The sequence below is a fragment of the Manacus candei genome, unplaced genomic scaffold (assembly GCF_025592945.1).
Source record: "Manacus candei isolate 608988 ecotype Guabito, Panama unplaced genomic scaffold, ASM2559294v1 h1tg000014l, whole genome shotgun sequence".
Taxonomy (NCBI): domain Eukaryota; kingdom Metazoa; phylum Chordata; class Aves; order Passeriformes; family Pipridae; genus Manacus; species Manacus candei.
Genome location: NW_026138062.1, coordinates 53,765,697 through 53,786,619, shown reverse-complemented (window position 1 = coordinate 53,786,619; position 20,923 = coordinate 53,765,697). Strand labels below are relative to the sequence as shown.

Below are 20,923 nucleotides of genomic sequence, written 5' to 3'. Positions count from 1 at the left end.
TGATGTATCCTTCCTCTGCATCACACATCCATAAGCCTCCATCCCACTTGCAGAGGGAAGAGCCTGGTGGTTTTTTTTGTGTGTGATCCTCCACTGGGCTCTGCCAGCCTATATCTCCAGGAGATCTGGAGGCCCTCCTCTGGGGAGACAGAATGATTCTTCTGGGATTTTTAAGTAAATCTGTTACATACTTAACAGTCATTTTACTGTGCCCTCAGGAATTGTTTTACGATTAATGTAACCTTCTTTAGTACATCTAACCTTCATTTAGTGAATCAAACTTTATTTTCAGTTGCTTCTGCAAAAATTAATATTGTCTTCCGTGGTGTAAATTAAGCTATTCCATGGTGTAAATTAAGCTATTGTTAAATGCATGAATGTTTTTATTATTTATTACCTTGCTTTAGCTCTGTTTTTATTTCACTCTACTCATCAGAAATATTTTTTTATGAGATACATTTTTATGTGAATGGAAGTTCCAGAATTAGAGATTTCTTACTCAAAGTAACATTCTCGCTCCTCATGGTTGTGCAGAATTAAGAAAACAAAATATTAATATAGGCTTAATGAAATATAAACTGGTTTTATATCCTAAGACTGCCAGCACTCTGCATGTTTATTTTTAGTACTCTTATTTGGCACGGTTTCTTGAAGTTTGAGCATTTTAAATTGTATTAAAATGCAGAGAAGGAGCACCTAGGTAGCATGACAGGTGAATTTGTCAACAAGTTCATATAAGAAAAGGACTGAAGCTATTGGCTCAGGATGAGTCTCTTTTCTGCTTGGGAGGTGTTATTTTAAGTGCAGAATCATAGACTGGTGTGGGTTGGAAGGGATCTTAAAGATCATCTCGTTCCAGCCATCCTACCATGGGCAGGGACACCTTTCACTAGACCAGGCTGCTCCAAGCCCCATGCAGCCTGGCCTTGGACACTTCCAGGGTTGTGGCATCCACAGCTTCTCAGCACAACCTGTTCCAGTGCCTCACCACTCTCATCATAAAAAATTTCTTCCTTATGTCCTATTTACATCTACCCTCTTTCAAACCATTACCCCTTGTCCTGTCACTGCAGGCCCTAGTAAAAACTGTCTCTCCATGTTTTTTTAAGTCCCCTTTATATACTTACAATTGCAAAATCTTAGAATCGTTAAGGTTGGGAAAGACCTACAAAGATCATCGAGTACAACCTTTGATCAAGCACCACTACATCAAATAGACCATGGCAATGAGTGCCATATCCACTTATTTCTTGAACACTTCCAGGGATGGTGATTCCACCTCTTGCCTGGGGGAGCCCTTTCCAATGCTTAACCACCCTTTCAGTGAAGAATTTTTTCCTGATCTCCAACCTGAACCTCCTCTGGGGCAGCTTGAAGACCTATTGCTAGTTGACTGGGAGAAGAGACCAACTCCCACCTGGCTACAACCTCCTTTCAGGTAGTTGTAGAGAGTGATAAGGTCACTCCTGAGCCTCCTCTTCTCCAGGCTAAACAAGCCCAGCTCCCTCAGCTGCTTCTCATAAGACTTGTGCTACGGACTCTTCACTAGCTTCATTGTCCTTCTCTGGACATGCACCAGCACCTCAATGTCTTTTGTGTAGTGAGGAGCACAAAATGGAAAACAGGACTCAAGGTGTGGCCTCACCAGAGCCAAGTACTGGGGAATGGTCACTGCCCTGGTCCTGCTGGTCACACTATTTTTGATACAGACCATGATGCCATTGGCCTTCTTGGCCACCTGGGCACACTGTTGGCTCATGTTCAGATACTGTTGACCAGCACCCCCAGGTCCTTTTCAGCTGGGCAGCTTTCCAGCCACTCTTCCCAAAGCCTGTAGTGCTTCATGTTGTGACCCAGTTGCAGGACCTGGCACTTGGCCTTGTTGAATCTTATACAGTTGGATTCATTGATCCAGCCTGTCCAGGTCCATCTGCAGACTCTTCCTACCCTTCAGCAGATCAGCACTCCCACCCATCTTGGTGTCTGCAACCTGACTGAGGGTACCCTCGATGCCTTTGTTCGGATCATCAGTAAAGATATAAAATGGGCCTGGCCCAAACACTGAGCCCTGGGGAACCCCACTAGTGGCTGGCTGCCAGCTGGATGTAACTCCATTCACCACCACTCTCTGAGCCCGGCCATCCTGAAAGATTTTTACCCGGTGAACAGTGCACCTGTCCAAGCCGTGGGCTGCCAGCTCCTCCAGAATGCTGTGGGAGACTGTATCAAAGGCTTTACTGAAGACCATCCACAGTGTTTCCCTCATCCACTAGGCAGGTCACCTGGTCATAAAAGGAGATCAGGTTGGTCAAGCAGAACCTGCCTTTCCTAAACCCTTACTGGCTGGGCCTGATCCCCTGCTTGCCCTGTACGTGCTGTGATTGTGCTCAAGATAATCTGTTCCATAACCTTTTCTGGCGCTGAGGTCAGGCCGGTAGTTCCGCAGATCCTTCTTTGGACCTGTCGTGTAGAAGGCTATTGCATTGGCTAACCTGTAGTCACCTGGGACATCCCCTGTTAACCAGGACTGGTCGTAAATGATGGAAGGTGCTTGGTGAGCACTTCTGCCAGCAGTACCCTAAGCTTAAAAGCTACAAGAAGGTCTTCCTGGAGTTTCCTCTTCTCCAGGCTGAACAACCACAGCTCTCTCAGCCTATCTTCATAGGAGAGGTGCTCCATCCCTTTGATCACCTTTGAGGCCTCCTCTGAACCTGCTCTGACAGGTCTTTCCTGTGCCGAGGACCCCAGAGCTGGATGCAGCAGTCCAGGTGGGGTCTCACCAGAGCAAACAAAAGGGCAGAATCACCTCCCTCAGCCTGCTGGCCATGCTGCTTTTGATGCAGCCCAGGACACAATTGGCTTTCTGGGCTACAAGCACACATTGCCAGCTTACGCCTAATTTTTTGTCCATCAGTATCCCCAAGATCTTTACCACAGGACTGCTCTCAGTCCCTTTAGTCCCCAGCCTAAACTGATCCTGGTGATTGCCCTGACTCATGTGCAGGCCCTTGCACTTGGCCTTGTTGAATTTCATGAGTTTCACATGGTTCCACTCCTCAAGACTGTCAGGGTCCCTCTGAGTGGCATCCCTTCCCTCTGGAGTATCAACCACTTGGCTTGGTGTCATATGCAAACTTGAAGAGGGTGCACTTGATCCCACTGTCTGTATTAGTGATGAAGGTATTAAATAGTATTGGTCACAGTAGGGACCCTTGAGGGATGCCATTCATTACTGATTTCCACTTTGGCATTCAACTGTTGGATGCAACTCTTTGCACACGGCCATCTATCCAATTCCTTATCTCTCAAACCCATATATTTCCAATGTTGTGACGAACCGTGTCAAAGGCCTGGCAAAAGTCCAGGTAAATGACATCTGTACCTCTTCACTTGTCCACTGATGTGGTCACTCCATCCTAGAAGGTACTTGATTAGTCAGGCACAACTTGCCCTTGGTGGAGTCATGCTTGCTGTCTCTAATCAGCTCCCTGTCTTCCATATGTTTTGACATGTCTCCTGGGAGGATCTGCTCCATGTTCTTGCCAGGCAGCAAGGTGAGGCTGACTGGTTGCTAGTTCTCAGGGTCCTCCTTATTACCCTTTTTAGAAATGGGTGCAATATTGCCTTTTTTCCAGTCACTGGGGATTTTCCCTGACTGACATAACATTTCAGATACCATGGGGAGTGGTTTGGCAACTATGTCAGCCAATTCCCTCAAGACGCTGGGATGCATCTCAGTGGGTCCCATGGACTTGTGCATGTTCGGTTTCCTCAGGTGGTCTCAAACCTGATCTCTTACGATCGGATTGTGAATCTGCTCTCATATACATACATATATCTAAATCAAGGGAGTCCATTAAGCTTGTGTATTAAAGTATGTGTAATTTGTTCTCTGGCACAGAGTGAAGTTCCTGAAAGCATACATTTACATTTATTGTTTAAATTTACTTTAACGCATTCCATAGTGACCCATTCTATGCCATATTTTTAAGATGAAAGAATGCAATGACATTCCAGTACATTGTCAGTATGAATTCCTTTATATAAAATAACAAAAATTGACAACTTTCTCTAGTTTTAGATTGGATTTATATTTTGACCTCTGAGCAGTAATCACAGTTTTCACTTGTGTTGCAGGCATTTCTGTCTAAGTTTGCCCAGTAACACTGTACTGCCAATCCTCCCTAGCAGGGCAGGTCTCAGCCCTTCCCGGATATGTCCGATGGTAGCTGGTGGTCAGATGCTGCTGTCGCAGCCCTGTGGGCTGCTGAGGACCCAGAGGTGTGTGCTGTGATCCTGAGGTGTCTCTCTGCAGTGGTGCAGGAGTGACCTGCAGGAACTGGGTGAGCAGGTGGAGAAAGCTGCTCAAAGCAGTCTGGGCTTCTGAGTATTTCAGTCCCCTGAGATCCTCCAGCTTCACATTAGTATTGCAGGAAGGATGTAGTCAAACTTATCCACTGGTAGGTGAGAGTTTTAACTGGAGTACGATTATTTGCCCAGGTTAACAGTCTTATTCCTTGATTAATCCACCATCCAGCCTGAGTTCACAGCCCCTGCATCCACCCAATGCTGTAGTTATTTTGTAGGAGACAGAAAAATGCCTTTGTTCCAAAACTACCTTTCGTTTGGCGTCTTATAAATATATTTATTCTTAACAAGATTTATTAAATAAAAAAGATTTGCCAGTCATGGGAATATTCACACCAAGATAATATTAGCCACAGACATGTGCCATCTCGGTATTTAACCATTTTGACATCCTGATCCCTTTGCTCACAGAGTCATTTTCCCTTTTACAGTAATGTCACGCTTCAAGTACCTATCAAAAGACTCTGACATGCAACCTGAACCCTGACCTGTTCATTCACTGCTGTCCAACACTGAACACAGTGCCCTTTCCTACCCTCCCTTTCTCCACTATAGTAAAATGCCAGGATTCAAGCATGAAATCAGGTAATTAGCCATTGGGAAATGCTGTCTGATTGCAGTATTTTGGACAAAACTTAGTGTTTTCAAAATACTGCACAGTTGTTAAACCTGATTACATTTCTGGAGATCTATCCTTCATTTTATAAAATTAGGGAAATTGAGACAGGAATTAAAAATACCTGGGACTATCATTTACTGGGCAGTCATATATATATGATATGTGCGTGTGTGTGTGTGTGTGTGTGTATGACAACTTCAGACTTCCCATTCGTGGTGCATGTTCCTTGACTATACTGCTCCGGTGGGCCATCTGAGTAATTTTTGCTTGTCAAGAGGGATCATTGGTTATCATCCCAGCTTATTTTCAGGACACTTTTCAGCATCTGCAATGTGTTAGAAAGCAGCTGTGTTCGTTTTGTCACCCTGGTTCCTCTCTCCAGTGCCAACCCATCGTTTTGCAGAAGGGGAAAGAGAAAAACCAGTATGGGAACACAGAGCTATTGAATGGCAAAGAAGCAGACTCAGTTTAATTCTCACGTCTCCGTCTGAGTCCCTGCCTTTTAATACGAAATACCTTTGATTTCACATAGGATATTGGATGTGGTTCCTACATTTCAAAAAGTGACTTAAAGAGTAGTCACTGTTTAAACAGTTTAAACAGTAGTCACTGCTTTAAACAGTTCCCAACTGAAGAAAACAAGAGGTTTGCACTTCAGAACATCCTTACTTAGACTAAAGCAGGCACTCCACTGACTCCTTACTCCAAACTTACTTTCCATGGACTAGCATCTAGTAGAGGATGGCTATATCTACAGTACCCAAATAATAAGGCCTCAGCTTGGCCAGGCACAGCACTATCTGTCCATTAGGCTGGTGTTCCTAGTACAGCCTTTGGCCTGTGCCAGCGAATGCTCTCCCAGATGATGCCTGAGTGTGGTTTAGGAGTTGGTGTAGGAACACACCAGTTGCCAGTGGCCAGGTTAGATGTGTCTGTCCCCTTTCAGAGGGCGGGGAAGTTTACTGTCTCTGTGTAAGCTATGTAATACCAATCACTCCTGGGACCAGAGAACAGGTGCTGTCCCATTTTGTTTAAAGCTACAGATGCTGTCAAATTGCCCTTTCTTGCAGCGTTTGGGGTCCTGATGGGTGGCAGAGTTTTTAATTAGTTTCTTCTTTGAGACTGAATGATCCAACCATGCACCTTGACACCTTCATATTCAGTGCCTCCAACCAGTAGATGGTCTGTTGTGCAGTGCCTTGGTGGAGAGAGGAGGCTCCATCACTGCTGTTCTTCTCCACCCCCAAATTACCATTAACTAGCTCAGGGCAGGCTCCTGTGTCACGTACCATAGTCATGTTCTGCCTGTGCATCTCCCCATCTGCTTGGACCGGGTCTGAATCCACCTGAGATTACTGGGATGTTACGGTCGGAGAAGATCAAGAGTACCAAATAATAAAATCAAGCAGATGGTTGGGGTTCTTTCCCTAAGAGATGAGAAATACAAAAGAAGGGGAAGAGACTGTGGTAACTATTGACAACTGAGTCATCATCATGGCTGGGCTTTGCGAACGAAGATTAGGGAAAGGGCTCTACCCACGTTTGTCACAAGCGCGCTGGTGGCTAAAAAGGCCAATACGAGACAGGCATGTCCGGTTGCAAAAGGCACAGCAGAAAGACTCCTTAGGTGGTAAATTCTGCAAGGCACGGTTCTTTCTGTGTTGCCTTTTCTCCTCGAGAGTGATCCTGCGTGCTTTCTCAAAAGCATCAGCAGTGTTATAGATGGTGTGTCTCCAGACCTCCCGACTGGAGGCCAGAGTAGACCAGTTATGTTGATCAATATGGCCAAGGCTGAGATGTTGTTTCAGGGAGTCCTTGTATCTTCTCTTCGGGGTTCCTCTCATGTGGCAGCCGGTGGCAAGTTCACCATAAAGCAAGATCTTGGGAGGCGGTGGTCCTTCATCCTGGAGATGTGCCCTGCCTGGTGCAGCTGAGTTCTCAGCAACATGACAACTGAGTACCAGCAGCTAATCTCAGTGAGGACTGGATCAGGCCTTAAATGTCCGCCAGCTAGACACTGCTGTGGTAATGATAGTGTTAGCCCTTTTTCTTAAGTGACGTGGATCCTGGGAGCCTTCAGCTCTCCCTTCTCCTGGCACTGGCCCCAGGGAGGGCTAGCTGGACCTTAGTTCCCATTTCCTCTGCTTCTGTTGCCATCTAGGAGAGTTTATTTTCTCAAACGCATTTTCTGTAACATGCAAATGCTATCCTGAGCCAAGGACAAACTTTCTAAGAGAGGTAAAACCTTAGTGCTTCTCATTTGAGATGGACTTGATTTCAGTTTAGTTACCTGTGAGAATTGCTCCACACTACTACCTGGGAAGGAGAGAGAGTTTTTTCTGTGTCCCTCAATAGAAGAAGAACTGGAGCTCGCTAGCTCCTGGCTGTCTGTGCAGGACAGTCCAGCTTTGGCAAGGAGAATTACTTGGAGCTGAGGAGGAGCGGGATCCATTTTGAATCCCGTGTGGGGGATGCCTGTTGAGTGTGTGTTGCTCACAGGAGACTGCACCAGGGCTTACACGAGAATATGGAGGGCTTTGGGCAGTAAGCCAAGCCAAGCTGGGTTGTGTGAAACGCAAATAGAAAATAGCAATTCGCAATGCCTCATAACTCAGTCAAACCTGTAAAGGGCTTCACAGGGCCAGGGAAAGGTTAACCCTTTGACATCATCCCTGCCGCATCTCACCTCCTTAGCAAAACCACAGAGCCCTAAGAGCCCTTCAGAGACATTTACAGGGATCTTCGGTGACAGGAAGCATTAGGTGTAACTTTGCTGATTGTCAAGGCTCACATTTGCAAGCTTTTATTTCATAGATGTTAAAATTAGAAGGCAGTGTTGTGATCCTCTCATCTGGCCGTAACAGTTTCTCTACTGAGCCTAATAATGTGTGTGTCAGTTCTCTTACATATTTTAGAAAAGTCTTCACTAAGTGACAGAAACTTATGTCTCAGTCAGGAGTTGATTATGTCTCCTGAAACACCCCTATTCGTTTCTGGCTTTGTTTGGTACTGCATATTCAGCAGTTGACATAAGTACCAGGTGGGTATATCTCTGTTAAAAAGGGAAGTTTTGGTCTGTGGTTGGCTGTGTATTACTTCTCTGACTTTTCTGGAAAGAAGCTTCTAATTGTCACTACAGGGTTACTGAAAAGCTGAAGTGAGACCTGTGCACTGCAGTACCAGGTTGGGTTCTTTGGTGTGGGAGGTGTGGGTGGCATCCCTGTGGAATGTAGAGCAGTGACATGTTGGCAGTGTGCTGTTGCTGCTGCTGTGCCTTCAGAGCTGAGCTAATACTTGTAGGTTGCCACCATGGTGTGTGTCAAAGTTGAATTAAATTAGGATTGCCCTACCTAAAATGTTTGTTTCATGTAAGAAATGTTAATTCTAAATGCTTATCTAGAATAGCACCAATGTAACTGGCTGAATTAGCAACCAAAGGGCAAAGCATGGCAGAAATGTAAGGCTGTAAAACAAGTCAGCTGATAGGGATTGTGAGCAGGCTCTGCCTCCATTAGGTCAGTTATAAACCATCATCAGCTATTTTTCTATTAAAGAAGAGGTCTAAGTTAATGAATTGATGTGTGTGGGAATTAATGCTGGATGAGTCCCCTGTGGCTTTTGTGATGAGGGTCAAATAAAATATTAATGAAATTAAAACAAACAATCCCCTGCTCTTCCTAAGTGCCTTCCGGATGGGTTTCTCTAAGCATTGGTCGGGGAAGATGTGGAGCCCCAGGAGAGACAGGCCGGTGTCATTATTCCCTTTTCATGGGTAGGGAGATGAGGGTGGTGGAAGACAGTGACCCTGGGGCCTCACAGGCCAGCAGCACGGTTGCACAGGAGGTCTGCTGTCTGGTGCTTTTGCTCTGATCTCTCCAAAACCCCTGAGGTTTCAGCTCCTGTCTCAGAGAAATGGAAGTCCATCCAGATTGCTCCTGCACTGCTCGGCTGGAAGCTGAACTTTCCAAGTCTAAGACAGCCTTTGGGAGTCCCAAATCTGTAGTCTTCTTATTCACAAACTTCTCTGTGCCTCCAGATCAGAGACCATAACCCAGTAGATGTGGCTCTTTTCTCCTGATGCCTTATCCACATGACACATTCGCTTGTCTTGTGAATTGTCCATTCTAAAGTCTGAGAATAGGAGCTCAAATGACAGGCTGGGGAAGGATAAAGTCTTTGGTTACATATGTGCAGTGCAGTGCAGAAGATCTCAGGCGTGATGAAGTCAAGGAAACTTGCTTCAGGAGCAGCATCCCTGAATCATTTCAGTCCAGTTCCCAGGCTAACACAATCATGGTGCTTTCATACTCTAAAGTAGGAACTGTGTGGTATAAGAGGGTGTTAAATATATATGGTGCTTTTGGACATGGCACAAAGCTGCAAATTGGTTCAGAAATCTTCCCGCTGCTGCAAAATGTAAGGATATGATGTACTCTGCATCTCTGGGCATGATTCTATTACACTGAGAAACATCCAGTGTATGGAGAAGGAGACCTTGGCAGGCACTCCAGGCTAAACAGAGACAGTTCTGTTTGCATCATGCAAAATCAAAGCCAAATGCATTTTCTTGCACCTGTTTGTGTACCTTGGGCATGGACCAGCCTAAGCAAGACTTCAGCAAAGGCCACTGGGGGCCCATGACACAGGGCTGGCGAATGACAGCACATGGCGAGGTAACTTACTGTGCTGGCAAGTGCAATGGGGGACTTAGTTTGTCATGAGGAACATTTTAAAGCACTTTCCTGTTATTTTTTCTAAGGAAGTGAAAATGCTAAAATTATTTCAGAAGACAGCGAAAATCTTGATAACCATTCCTCCGTGTTACCTCCAAAGCATTATTGATGGGCCCTGAATCATAGAATCAGAGAACCACAGAATGGTTTGGGTTGAAAGGGACCTTAAAGATCACCTAGTTCCAACCCCTTTGCCGTGGGCAGGGACACCTTCCATGGACCAGGTTGCTCACAGCTCCATCTGGCCTGGCTTTGAACAGTTCCAGGGTTGGGGCATCTATAGCTTCTCAGCACAACCTGTTCCAGTGCCTCACCACCCTCACAGTAAAGAGTTTCCTCCTCAGATCTAATCTAAACCTGCCTTCTCTCAGTTTGAAGTCATTAAAAAGGAATACCTCTCATTGTGTGGGTGTCACTCCCAGAAACTGGAACTCAGGTATGGCAGTGGGCAAATCTTTTTCCCCACTGATGGAAAAGTTTATTGAGTTCTTGGTAAACATCCTTGCATCTTTAAATAAGGAAACAGTAATAATTTTGTCATATTTCTGTAGCAAACCACAAAAATATGTTCTACAGTCCACTCAGTCTTTCTCCGCTCTCTTGTGCTTGTCTGCCTTTCAGGATTCATCAGGATCTTTTTGTGTGACTAGTGCAAGCCTCCCTTCCAGAAGAACTGCCCATCCCTGTCTCCTTGGGAACAGCCGAAGGGGGTGTGGAGTGACAAAAATTTATGTTTTCATCAAGCCGGACCAAGGAGAATGGGGGTCCCGCACCCAAAAGAATGAAGACACGACAGAACAAGGACTCAGTACGTGAGATAGGAGAGGGGGGTGGGACATGAGAGCCAAGCTGGACCTGTGGGTTGGGACTGAGACTCCCAGCAAGCTAGCGGGCATGAGTTTGGCACAGTGGAGTGCCAGGGGTTCAGGGGCTTTGGGAGGCTGGGGACGAGGCAGGAGTGGAGGGAGATGCCATGCAGGACTGATACAGTGATCCTTCCCTTAGATGTCAATGCGGAGTGGACGGAAGAAAGAGACTCCAGGGCCCCGAGAGGAACTCAGGTCACGGGGTCGAGCTTCCCCCGGCGGCGTCAGCACCTCCAGCAGTGATGGCAAGGCTGAGAAGTCCCGACAAGCGACAAAGGTATAAGCTAGCACGCAGGTGTGGTGTGGCCAAGGACTGCCCAGACTAGGTAGGATCCATTTGAGGATCCAGGAACACAGACCAGAAGGGATCCACCAAGGAACCCATGCTGGATTAGCTCCCTAAAACGAGCAGGATCCTTCTACTCTTATCCTCACCATCTTGCACTTCCTGCCATCTCCTAAGAACTGGTCCTTGGTCCCACCATCCCCTTTTAGTGCTAATTTTTGCCATATCCTGGCTCCTTGTTGCTCTGCTAGTGTTATCAACACACATGCCATGGTGGCTGTGTCTCACCTGCTGCATTCTGTGAAGGTGTGGCAGGTTGGGAAATTGCCCCATGACCCTCCCATCTCCCTGTTCTCCTTCTCTTCCTTGCAGAAGGGCCGAGTGGAGGAATCCTGCACCCCCAAGGGCAACAAGCAGGGCCGAACAGAAGAGATCTCAGAGAGTGAAGGGGAGGACACTAACGCTCCCAAAAAAACCAAAACCGAGGTGAGTTCTCACTGCTGTGATTGCTGGCATGCCCCAAGTCCAGGGCAAAGGAATCTCCTGTTTTCCTACCTGTGCTGCTCACGCCTGTCCAGCTTGAGGTTCCCACTGCTTGGGATCCCCAGCACCTTGTTTTGCACTGCAGCTCTTGCAATCTAAATGGCATCTGTCTGGCTACAAAAAATACCACCAGGAGAGACAACTGAGGAGACAGAGGCTCTCTGTCTGTTTTGCCTTGTCTACAGGGGACTGCTGTGCTCTTGGAGCTGGGCACATGCCCTGCCTTTCCCAGGTTAGTGGCAAGAGCCTGGCTCCATGCGCAGCTGCTCGTTGGGTTAGTCAGCCTCTTCCGATCCCCTAGCGCAGTGCGAAATGGAGGTGCTTAAGTTGTGATGGGTTCCAGGTGACAGTCGTGCAAAACCTGCTCATGCACACACAGAGTTGTGACAGGACTTTTCTGGAAGCCGACAGCATCAGCCTGGATTGGTAGTTGGATGGTTGGAAGAAGACTCAGCTCTTGCGCTTCTCCATTCCTGTTCTGGGAACTGGCCTTAGAGGCTGCAGACACTGGGATATTTGCTCACATTATGAGGTCATTGTAGTTAAACCACTGTGGTTACAACTTTGTAATTTCTCCACGTGAGCACTCCATTCAGCTCAACAGTGATATTTTTTCAGGTTAGCCTCTCTTGTAAGCCCCGAGGCTCAAGAGTGGCACTTGTTAATTACCCAGGATGACTGCTTAATCACCAGTGCACATTACCTGAGGTGAGAGTGGTGGGGAGGAGCAGGGATTGGGAAGCACAGGGGTAACTCCTGGAGGTAAGGAGTGGGACAGTGAGAGGGGTCTGGAGGGGATCTGATCTCCTCGACCAGGGAGAGCTCTGCAGGGGCAAGAAGAGTGAGTCTGAGTCTGGGGTCTGTGCTGGGACCACTGTGGTGTGTGCTGTTCTGTGCCACCTGGTGATATCATGCTCTGGCCAACAGCCCACCGCTGGTAGTGGTGGTGCAAGGACCGCTCATATCTGTTCACTCTCGACCTTTCCTGTAGCAGTTCCCTGCCCTCCTTTGCTGCCCCTTTACACAAGGTACTTCCTTCCCGAACATGGGATGCTCATGAAGGATGTGAGAGCACTAGAGGGGAGGCAGGAGGACATGTTATTTATTCCTTGCCAGACGATGTCTCCTTTCCTCTGTGGGCTTTTCTAGTGCTGGGGCTGGCAAGGAAGGGCTGGAAAGCAAGTTTTCTGGGAACTTGAAATGTGTTAGGTGTGGTCTGGGAGGCTTCCTAATGTGTCTTTTCTCCTCCTTCCTACTTCAGGAGTTGCCCTGCCCTCCATCCCCATCTGATGTTGACAGCCTTGATGGCCACAGCTTCAACGATGAGATGAGCAGTGACCCACGGGACATTGACCAGGATAACAGGAGCACCTCTCCCAGTGTCTACAGCCCTGGGAGTGTGGAGAATGACTCCGACTCCTCCTCTGTGCTGTCCCAGGGGCCGTCTCACTCCTACCACCACCCTCCGCTCTTCCCCCAGAGCCCACCGGTAGCTCCCCCTCCCGACAGCCTGGCCCGTCCACCAGAGCCCAGCTTTGGGCTCCCAGGCGAGGTGCACCCCCAAGGACCCCCTGCAGGAAGTTATCATTCACAGCTGGAGGGCCAAGCCTCCCGCATTTTCCAGGCTCAAGCCCCACAGACACCCGCCTCCTCCTCCTCCTCCTCTGCTGTTGCTGCCCCTTCTGCTCCCCCTTCTTCATCCTCTTCCTCCTCTTCTTCCTCCTCCTCTTCCCACACTCCCCTTTACCCTTCAACCAATGTGGTCCAGGTTGGGACCAAAATTGCCAGTGGAGTGGGGGGGCTCCCAGCACCAGGGGGTCGCGAGCAGACCCTCAGCGCCAAGCACAATCCACCACCCACCACCCCAATCTCGCTGGCGTCAGTAGGAGGGGGGCTCCCCCCTCAAAAGACACCCCCAGCCAACCCTCCAGCTGCCCCCCCAGCTTCAGCCCCTTCCTTCCCTCACGTCTCTGCCAACCTGCCTCCTCCCCCAGCCCTGCGCCCCCTCAACAACACAGTGGCTGCCTCCAGCTCTCCGGGGATGGTGGGTCAGGGCCTGAGTGGCCACCTCCCCTCGCCCCACGGCATGGGACAGGACAAGGCACCAGCCCTGGCCCCCTCCCGCTACCCCTATGCCCCACCACCTCTACCACCCTCCAGCTCCTCAGCTCAGTACCCCCAGCCCTCCCCGGGCCAGCCCCTGCCCAGTTACACCGCTTCCTACGGGCACTCCTTTCCCCCACCCAGTGGCCTCTCTGTCTCCAGCCAGCCCCCCAAGTACACCCAGCCCTCCCTGCCCTCGCAGCCCGTCTGGAGCCAGGGGCCACCCCCTTACAGCCGGCCCTTGGGCAATGCTGGCTCCCACCCTGCTGCCCCCTTCCCCGGCCAGTCCCCCCATCACCAGCAGCCGCCCCAGCAGCACCACCACAGCCATGGGAGCAGCGGGGGTGTCTCCCCAGCAGCTGCAGCTCCTCCCCAGCCCCCTGGCTACCCCCATGGCCTGGAGTCTAACAGCCATCACCCTTCCCATCCCACCTACGGGCTGCGCCTCTACCCTCCCCACAGCCAGGCTGCCTACAGCCAGGCTCCCTCGGCCACCGCGGCCACAGCCCCCTCTTCCTCCTCCTCATCCTCCTCCTCTTCTTCTTCCTCATCCTCCTCTGCCACCTCTTCTCAAGGAAGCTACCCCAGCATGTGCTCTCACCCCCCGGGACAGAATCCTGCCACCTACACTTTCCCCCCTCCACCCCCTCCCTCCCCTGCCCATGGTGCTGGCCCTCCGGTCACCTCTGCTGCCACCACCCTCTCCACTGTAATCGCCACCATGGCCTCCCCCTCTGCAGCCCCCTACAAGACAGTCTCACCTCCGGTACCCCCTTCAGCTGTGGCCCCATATGGGAAGCGTGCGGCCTCCCCTGTCCCCACCTTCCAGCCCCCAGCCCCCTACAAACCAGGCTCACCCCCCACTTCCTCAGCTGCCCCTTTCCGGGCAGCCACCCCTCCTGGCTACCGGGTGGCCTCCTCCCCTGTGACGGGCGGCTACAAAGCCCCTTCACCCGCCCCTTCTGCCCCACCACCCTTGCCGGGGAGCATGACTGCCCCGGCCCCCCCACCGCCCCCACTCCCCCTCAGTGCTGCGCAGATCAAGCAGGAGCCATCAGAGGAGTACGAGCCCCCTGAGAGCCCCGTGCCTCCTGCTCGCAGCCCCTCGCCGCCCCCCAAGGTGGTGGATGTGCCAAGCCATGCCAGCCAGTCAGCCAGGTGAGGGGCAGCTGTGGGGGGTTCTCTGTAGGCTGGGGTGTGATATAAGGGGCAGGGAAGAGGAAATCACCACAAGCCTGAGGTGCAGCTGCTCCCGTTTTGGCTTTTCCATGATACTTTTCGCTTTCTCTCAGTGTCTTCCCCACAGTACCTATCCCTGTCCCCATCCCTTCTCTCCAGCCCCTTCAGCACTGACAGGCTTCACGTCTCACCCCCAGATTCAACAAACACCTGGACCGCGGCTTCAACTCCTGCTCCCGCACTGACCTGTACTTCGTGCCCCTTGATGGCTCCAAGCTGGCCAAGAAAAGGGCAGACTTGGTGGAGAAAGTGCGGCGAGAGGCTGAGCAGAAGGCGCGTGAAGAGAAGGAGCGGGAACGGGAACGGGAGCGGGAGAAGGAGCGAGAGCGGGAGAAGGAACGAGAGCTGGAGAGGAGTGTGGTAGGTCTGGGGGTCCCACAGCTGCAGCACAGCCAGGGTGGATGCTCTAGGGCCCCCTCGGCCACTCCCTGCTGGGACCCTGAAGCTGGTCTCTTTGCTCTTTTGCAGAAGATGGCCCAGGAGGGCCGTCCAGTCGAGTGCTCGTCCCTTGGGCCAGTTCCCCACCGCCCCTCCTTCGAGCAGGGCAGTGCTGTAGCCACTGTTCCCCCATACCTGGGCCCTGACACCCCGGCTCTGCGCACCTTGAGTGAATACGCACGGCCCCATGTCATGTCCCCCAGCAACCGCAACCACCCCTTCTACGTGCCGCTGGGGGCAGTCGACCCGGGCTTGCTGGGGTACAACGTGCCAGCCATCTACAGCAGCGATCCAGCGACGCGGGAGCGGGAGCTGAGGGAACGGGAAGCCCGCGAACGAGACCTGAGGGACCGGGACCTGCGTGAACGTCTCAAGCCCGGCTTTGAAGTCAAACCAGCTGAGTTGGAGCAGCTCCATGCTGTGCCGGCTGCTGCCATGGATCCGTTCCCACGCCATGGCGGGCTGAGTCTGCAAACAGCCCCTGGCCTTCATCCCGCTTTTCCCTTCCACCCAGGGCTGGGCCACTTGGAGCGGGAGAGGCTGGCGCTGGCAGCTGGCCCCACTCTTCGTCCCGACATGTCCTATGCTGAGCGCTTGGCGGCTGAACGCCAGCACGCCGAGCGAGTGGCTGCTCTCAGCAATGACCCTCTGGCCCGGCTGCAGATGCTCAATGTGACACCTCATCATCATCAGCATTCCCACATCCACTCCCACCTCCATCTCCACCAGCAGGATGCCATACACGCAGGTAAGGACCCTGTGGTGGTGGTGCCCTGCACAAAGCCCTGCTCTCTAGTCTAATGTGTCCTCCTTACGCTCCCTCCCTCTGGCACTGGGGAAGCCCAAAAGCTGCTGACACTAGACTTTAAGGTCACAGATCTTCAGCCAGAAGAGCCCAACATCATGGTTGTTATTCCTTGCCCTCACTCCCATCCCACCAACTGTTTAGTGGCAAGCAGAATTGTTTGCACCATGTCCTTTCATTCTGGATCTCTGAGGACACAGTATAAGTGCTGGGATCCATCCCACTGGCTGCCAGACTGCTATTGCTGGGGACTTCATCCCTCACATTGGGCTCTGCAGAGGGAATGGAAGCCCTGCTAGAACAGTTTTGACAGTGTCCTTAGGACTAATGAAATGTTGGTTATCAGGTTTGCTGCTATAGCTCTTGCTGCAGGTAATGGGATGGGATGGGATGGGATGGGATGGGATGGGATGGGATGGGATGGGATGGGATGGGAGAAGGAACTGGAGGCTGCTGTTCTTCAGAATTGAGTGGTGGTCCCTTCCATTTCCATGTCCTACAGGAAAACAAAGTAAAAAGTTAAGGGATGAAAATCTCAGGGAAGTAAAGCCCAAGCTACAGTACAATAAGAAAATAGTGTTGTGCCTGCTTGGGTGCTGTGAGCAGTCAGTGCCACAGCTGCTCAGAGGTGGCACCAGGTACAAATGAATGTCCATTCCCCTGTTCTCCATAGCTGGGCATCTCTAGCTAGCACTCTGGCAGTGAGTCCAGACCACTGGAAAGAGCATCTGTCCTGGATGAGACCGGTAAACGGAAGCATCCAAGTACGCACATGAATGACTGCCAGGGTGGCAGATAAGCATGATACAGGGTGCAGAGCTGATTGCAGAGCAGGTCCTTGCAGAATTGACTTTTAAGGAGCAGTACTTCTCCCTGAGGAGTGTGGGAACAGAGCTCTGCCAGACTGGTTCATGTGAAACTCAATGCAAGCAAAAAGAGTAACACTCAGAAGGACATGGTATTGTATTGTCTAGCTGTGAAGTGATTCCATCCCTAACATACTCCAGCCTTCTCTCCGTGTCTGTTTTGTGAGGCCTTGCACCTTTCTTCATGTTAGCTTTTACAAAGCATGGGACAATTATCTTGTGTTATCTTTTGTTCCCAGCCTCAGCCTCTGTTCACCCTCTTATTGACCCACTTGCCTCGGGATCACACCTCACCCGGATACCATACCCAGCTGGAACCATCCCCAACCCTCTCCTGCCTCACCCTCTTCATGAGAATGAAGTGCTTCGCCACCAGCTTTTTGGTAAGGATGCTCACAGGTTCTGCTGGTCTCCTCCTGAGAGATCAACAGAGCTCTGACAGGCAGGGGCGTCAGGAGGGGTCACAGGACCAAACGGGTCTGTCAAACAGAGCTTCGGCATGGTGTAGGACAGGACCACTCTATCAGGGGGTGGGCAGGTCCTCCATGTGGGCAGGGCAGGGAATGGGAGTGCAGCAGAGTCTTGACTGAGCTGTGGGGCCATGGATGGAGCTGTTTCATCAACTTGTTTCTTCTCTGTTTCGGGTGCAGCTGCACCCTACAGGGACCTGCCGGGCTCTCTCTCCGCGCCCATGTCAGCAGCACACCAGCTGCAGGCCATGCACGCGCAGTCGGCTGAGCTGCAGCGCCTGGCCCTGGAGCAGCAGCAGTGGCTTCACGCCCATCACCCCCTGCACGGCGTGCCACTCCCGACGCAGGAGGATTACTACAGGTGTGTGGGCCTGCTCTCACCTCACACATACGCCTCCAGGCCCAGCCTGGGGCTGGTGGAGGTGGTGGGCACGAGGAAGCGTTGCCCCTGAGATGGGTGACTGCCTTAGCCCACACCTGGGAGCAGGGATGCCTTGCCTTGCCGTGGGGAACAGCTGTGGGCTGGCCACAGGAAGGTCATTCTTGGCAAGTGGCTATTCACTTGCCAGGCTCCTCACCTCTGAAAGGGGAAAGAACTTTACATGTTTCACACATGCTAAATGCAGTTATGACTAACCAATAGCCCTGCCAAAATACAAAACATTTGCAAGGGCTTGATGCTTTTGCCAAGACGAGGCTTTCACATGTATGTGGGGAGGCACACTGGGAAGGAAAGAGGTGCAGTGTTGTACCTTCAATAGCATCTCCTACTTCAAGGATTTGCCAAACTTTGCAAGCCAGCAGTGTCATGTGGGTCTAGACTAACAGAGGCAGGGGGACGTAATAAATTGCCTTTTCCCCTTTCACAATCACCTCATTCCTCTTCTTTATCCTAGCCACCTGAAGAAGGAAAGTGACAAACCCCTTTAAATGGACTTCTGCTGTCAACATGACATCATCATGTCTTTCTCTTAAGAGGAACAATCAATCAACCGAATCCTGATGAAGGGGAAGCTGCAAAGTGACACATCCTGATCCCGCCATGCAGTAAGAGTACAAGAGAAGACAGACAAAAAGTACAGGGTGGCATCCTGGGAACAGAAAGTGGAGGAGAGAAAATGGGGAGGGACTGAAACACCACTAACGGACATGAAACAATCGGTACGTGATTTCAGCTGAGCTCTGAAGAAAAGAGAATCAGCACTGCACAGAGCTCAGAAAGACAAAGACTGACATGAATTCAGGGTGGCAGCAGCTCCATCCTTTATTTTGGGGTAACACTTGCATTAAATAAAAAGTGCAGAGCATTGCAGGACTTCATGTACAGGATGGTGCTGCCTTTTCTACTTCCGTGAGGAGGAGGTGCAGCCAAGAAGTAACTCCAAACCCAACAGAGCCTTTTTTCAAGATGCCTCCTCAACACCCTACCCCCCTTTAAGTGTAAGATACTGCTTAGCGATACAGAAGAGCAACGTGGAACTTTTTCAGATTAGCCAGAGCAGCTTCCCATTCTCCGACATCCCTTCAGATGCAAACAAAGTGTTACAGGACCCCTTTCTAAGTGGCCACTCCTGCCTACGGAGGGTCTGGGGTCTGGTCCCAGCCATCGGGGTGCAAAGCACCGCAAGACTGTTTGCTGGATAGTGGCTGTGCTTTCCTGTGGCTGATGGGAATGGGCACGGCCACGAGGTGCAAAGCACCAGGAGACTGTTTTCAAGACTGCGATCACCACTGCGACCCCTCTGAGCCCCACGGGGAGAGATGATGTGGCTGAGCAGTGACACTGAGTCCTGGGACTGTAAGAGGGTGGCTGCCCCTTTCCCCTCACCCATCCTAATTGATGTACTTTAACTCATGCACATCCTATTAGACGTGGCAGTTTTATGTAGCAACTTGTGACTCCCTTGCCCCTGCGTGCGTGTTCTGATTTCACAGTTGTATCTCTCGATTGGTCCCCCATATATATATATATATTTACTTAACCATTAAAAGGAAAAACAACCAACAACACAGCTATGGAAAAAAAAAAGCAAAACCAAACACCCAAACTACGTTCCCCTTGCACTCCCGCGCACCGACACACATTCTAATAATTTATATATATAAATATATATATGAAGCTCTTACAAAAGGACAAAAAAAAAGGACAAAAAAACCCCTTCCAGAAACAGGACTCCAGTGTGTTCATTTCTTTTCCCTGGGGCCATGAGGGGAAGGGCACTAGCACAAGCTTTCTCGGTGAAAACAGGGAAGGGCTGGGACCGGGGAAAGCCGCGGAGGAGCCGGTGGGCAGGAGCCACGCCCCCTTCGCCTAGAGGGGCGGGGCTTGCGAGCGCAGCGCCAATGGGAAGCTGCCGATTTGCATACGGCCCGACCGGCGCGGCCGGGCTCGTTTGTCGGCGGCGGCCGCCGGTGTGAGCGCGGGGAGGGGCGGACGGGGGTGGCGGGGCCGAGGAACCTCGGAGGGAACAATCTGGGGGAAGAGGGCTTCTCGCCCTCACCGCGGGGCGGGTCGGCCAGGAGCGGAGCCCCGCCGGGGACTCACTTCCGGCAGTGATTTCAGCTCTTTTAGAATTTGTCCAGCAGGTTTCCCGCTCTCGCGGGAAGCCGCCCCACCCACCGGTGCAATGGCAGAGAGAGGCGGGGAGGCGCAGGCGCGGACGGGGGCGGTATCGTTGTCCGCCGGCGCGGGTCCGGAGCCGCGGCCGCCCCGCCGCGCCCCATGGCGGCGTCCGCGCAGCCCGTGGGCCCGGCAGCGCTCAGCGCCGAGCAGGCGAAGGGTGAGCGCGCCAGGGTTGCTCCATTTCCTCATCTCCATCCCCGCACCTCCCCGTCTGCCGGGCGGCTGAGTGCCCGCGTCCCGCGGCGGTGAGTACGGGAGGATGATAGATAGCTGAGTGTCCGTGTCTCCGTGTCCTGCAGCGGTGCTGGCGGAGGTGATCAAGGCGTTCGGGGCGCCCGAAAACGCGCAGCGCATGGAGGAGGCTCGGGACAACGCCTGCAACGACATGGGCAAGATGCTGCAGTTCCTGCTGCCTGTGGCCACCCAGATCCAGCAGGACGTGATCAAGGCCTACGGCTTCAGCAGCGATGGCGAAGGTGGGTTGTGCCCCCGCCGGGCGGGGAGCTCTGGGCCCGCCGGGGCAGCGAGGGCCCCCTGCCCACCCTCTCTCCTTGCAGGGGTCCTGAAGTTCGCCCGCCTGATCAAGTCCTACGAGTCGCAGGACCCGGAGATCGCCAGCATGTCGGGCAAGCTCAAGGCCATGTTCCTGCCACCCATGACGCTGCCGCCGCACGGGGCCGGGACTGGCGGAGTTGCCGCTTCCTGAGCATTCCCGCGGAGCATTCCCGCGGAGCATTCCCGCTGCTCCGGCTGGTGCCTTCCTTCCCAAGTGCAGGTCCTGTCAGCCCTGGGAATGGAGCACTCGAACAAGGGAGATGCTGACCTGGAGAGAACGGGATGCTTCGTGCCCTCTCGTGTGTCCGCTCGTGAATAAAACGTGTGTTGAAAATGCCCGTGTTCTATGAATGACCGTGAGCTCAGCGGTGCTCCCCAGGCACGGGTGCTGCTCCCTGGGGCAGGGGCA

General features: G+C 51.7%; 2 protein-coding genes and 1 non-coding gene across 6 annotated transcripts in view; all 3 read left to right on the top strand.

Annotated features, from left to right (window-relative positions):
* Positions 1-19,498, top strand: part of ATN1 (atrophin 1) — a 28,750-nt gene extending 9,252 nt beyond the window's left edge. For 2 of the 3 annotated variants that reach the window (XM_051780695.1, XM_051780694.1), the window contains exons 2-10: positions 10,342-10,528; positions 10,726-10,863; positions 11,245-11,358; positions 12,677-14,676; positions 14,895-15,117; positions 15,226-15,943; positions 17,106-17,249; positions 17,517-17,697; positions 18,233-19,498. In XM_051780695.1, the coding sequence (XP_051636655.1) occupies positions 10,451-10,528; positions 10,726-10,863; positions 11,245-11,358; positions 12,677-14,676; positions 14,895-15,117; positions 15,226-15,943; positions 17,106-17,249; positions 17,517-17,697; positions 18,233-18,266 (3,630 nt within the window). In that variant the 5' untranslated portion in view covers positions 10,342-10,450 and the 3' untranslated portion in view covers positions 18,267-19,498. Of the gene's footprint in view, positions 1-10,341; positions 10,529-10,725; positions 10,864-11,244; positions 11,363-12,676; positions 14,677-14,894; positions 15,118-15,225; positions 15,944-17,105; positions 17,250-17,516; positions 17,698-18,232 lie in introns of those variants that run through there. The other variant, XM_051780696.1, reaches the window with a different exon arrangement.
* Positions 19,499-19,652: 154 nt separating this feature from the next.
* CUNH12orf57 (chromosome unknown C12orf57 homolog) lies at positions 19,653-20,848 on the top strand. Of its 2 annotated transcripts, none has more exons than XM_051780893.1 (3): positions 19,653-19,750; positions 20,259-20,435; positions 20,517-20,848. In XM_051780893.1, the coding sequence occupies exons 2-3, from the start codon at positions 20,312-20,314 to the stop codon at positions 20,663-20,665; spliced, it is 273 nt and encodes a 90-aa protein (XP_051636853.1). In that variant the 5' UTR covers positions 19,653-19,750; positions 20,259-20,311; the 3' UTR covers positions 20,666-20,848. The 2 variants fall into 2 exon arrangements, with proteins under 2 accessions (XP_051636853.1, XP_051636852.1); XM_051780892.1 differs by lacking the exon at positions 19,653-19,750 and adding an exon at positions 19,959-20,116.
* On the top strand, positions 19,888-19,948 carry LOC127468197 (U7 small nuclear RNA). Its single transcript, XR_007903447.1, has one exon. It is a non-coding gene; the product is annotated as a U7 small nuclear RNA (small nuclear RNA).
* Positions 20,849-20,923: the final 75 nt, after the last annotated feature.

Coding starts and splice junctions, on each gene's coding strand:
- CUNH12orf57 (XM_051780892.1), top strand. CDS start 20,059: ATGGCGGCGTCCGCGCAGCCCGTGGGCCCGGCAGCGCTCAGCGCCGAG. Junction 20,117..20,258: donor CAGCGCCGAGCAGGCGAAGG/GTGAGCGCGCCA, acceptor CGTGTCCTGCAG/CGGTGCTGGCGGAGGTGATC. Junction 20,436..20,516: donor CTTCAGCAGCGATGGCGAAG/GTGGGTTGTGCC, acceptor CTCTCCTTGCAG/GGGTCCTGAAGTTCGCCCGC.